Genomic DNA, 1,655 nt, shown 5'->3' on the forward strand with positions numbered 1-1,655 from the left:
CCAGGGAAAAACTTGGACAAAAATGGCATCTATCAGACTGTTGCTATTAGAAAACAAAAAATTCCAATTAACCAAAACAAAATATTCTTACTGTATTGATATATTATATCACAACTTCTTGAATCCCTCTCTTACTCTATAACTAATAAACCCAGAGTTACAGATGTATAAGAAAAAAAAAAAAAAAAATTATAGAATCAATAAACAATGTAGTACCTTCTAAAAGGAAAGTATCAGAACTCCCAAGTAATATAAATTGATTGATCAGTATATATAAATATCAATCACTGTGTGTGTGTTTTGGGGGGGGGGGGGGATGATGGACGGAAAATCATTTATTTTGTGCGATTTCAGTGTCATCAATATGACAACCCATTAAATCTAAAATACCCTATACTACAAGCAATAAAAAATGCTTTTGAGCAGTTAAAGGAATAACGTTCTTTAAATCTAAATATCCTCTAGAAGTATGCACACTGCCCTCTTCACTGAATATAAAATAAGATCATAAAATGAGATCCATGTCTGAACACAAATATTAATACTCCTCATATATTCATAACAATAAATTACTGAAGTACAAACATCTAATTTTAGATATTAATAACCTACCATTACAAATACTCCAATAAATACTCCCTCTGCTCCACACGGTTCATACCCCCGTCTACAACCTGTCACTGACTGCCTTGGCTCACCAAGTCCTGAACCCATTGTCAAACTCAGTTCTCTGACACCAAACTTGCACTTGCTGCCAATGAACTATTTTCAGCACAACTAACTACAAATTTGACATTTCTGTCTTCACTGGAAAAATTAAGAAAAAAACATAACAAATACATCATCCATATTATATAATCAGCAAGCAATAAAAATAACAATGGAATGTGTACAATTTAATACCCTCTTTGAGCATGAAAGGCATAATATTTATACCCCCAAAAGAAATTAACCAACGTAGCTCATCTTGGTTTGAATAAGTGTTAATTAGTAGTAACAACCTGGTGATGCAGGAGAACATGTACATACATGCCTAGTTCACTGTCATTTAGGTTTATAACCTGTTGCACCGTGAAGGCTCCACAAGTGGATAGTCACCAAGAGGCAATTAATTACTAGGCCTTCCAGGTCTCTCCAGTTTACCCATTACACTGACTTTTGAAGACCTTTTCATTACTACTTGTAGTACTAATAACCTTATTATAATCATATTACTATTAATAAGTTACGCTAATGATCAGCATTAGAAAAAAAATTAAGTAATCAGTTAAGTTTAGGCAGTCCTACTAACTCACTCCTTGGTTACAAAGAACTTGTAAAGGCATCTGTGTAAGAAAGAAAAGAATAAAAAAAAAAGGTCAGAGTTCCTCAGATCTTTTGTTCTTCCAAGCCCTCTCCTTTTTAATAGTAGACAGCTTCTCATACGCTTCTTTAATTTTGATGAATTCTTCACTGGCACTTTCCTTTTCTTCATCTTTGTGTCTGAAAAACAAAAAATCAATAAATAAAATATCCAATGTTTCGAGATCTGATCCAAATATTTTTGCATTTTCCTTTAGCATTAAATGTTAACCCAATGGATTTGGATGATGTGACAGTGATGTCATGAGCCAGGATGACAATAGTGTATCATCATGGAATTTGGGTGTAAGGCT

General features: G+C 33.2%; 1 protein-coding gene across 1 annotated transcript in view; it reads right to left on the reverse strand.

Moving 5' to 3' along the window:
- Positions 1 to 837: 837 nt before the first annotated feature.
- Positions 838 to 1,655, reverse strand: part of LOC119573212 (dnaJ homolog subfamily C member 22-like) — a gene marked incomplete at its 5' end in the record, with an annotated part of 19,515 nt that continues 18,697 nt past the window's right edge. The window contains 1 exon segment of the mRNA XM_037920317.1: positions 838 to 1,474. Coding sequence (XP_037776245.1) covers positions 1,359 to 1,474 — 116 coding nt within the window.

This window comes from Penaeus monodon, chromosome 5 (genome assembly GCF_015228065.2).
Source record: "Penaeus monodon isolate SGIC_2016 chromosome 5, NSTDA_Pmon_1, whole genome shotgun sequence".
Lineage (NCBI taxonomy): Eukaryota > Metazoa > Arthropoda > Malacostraca > Decapoda > Penaeidae > Penaeus > Penaeus monodon.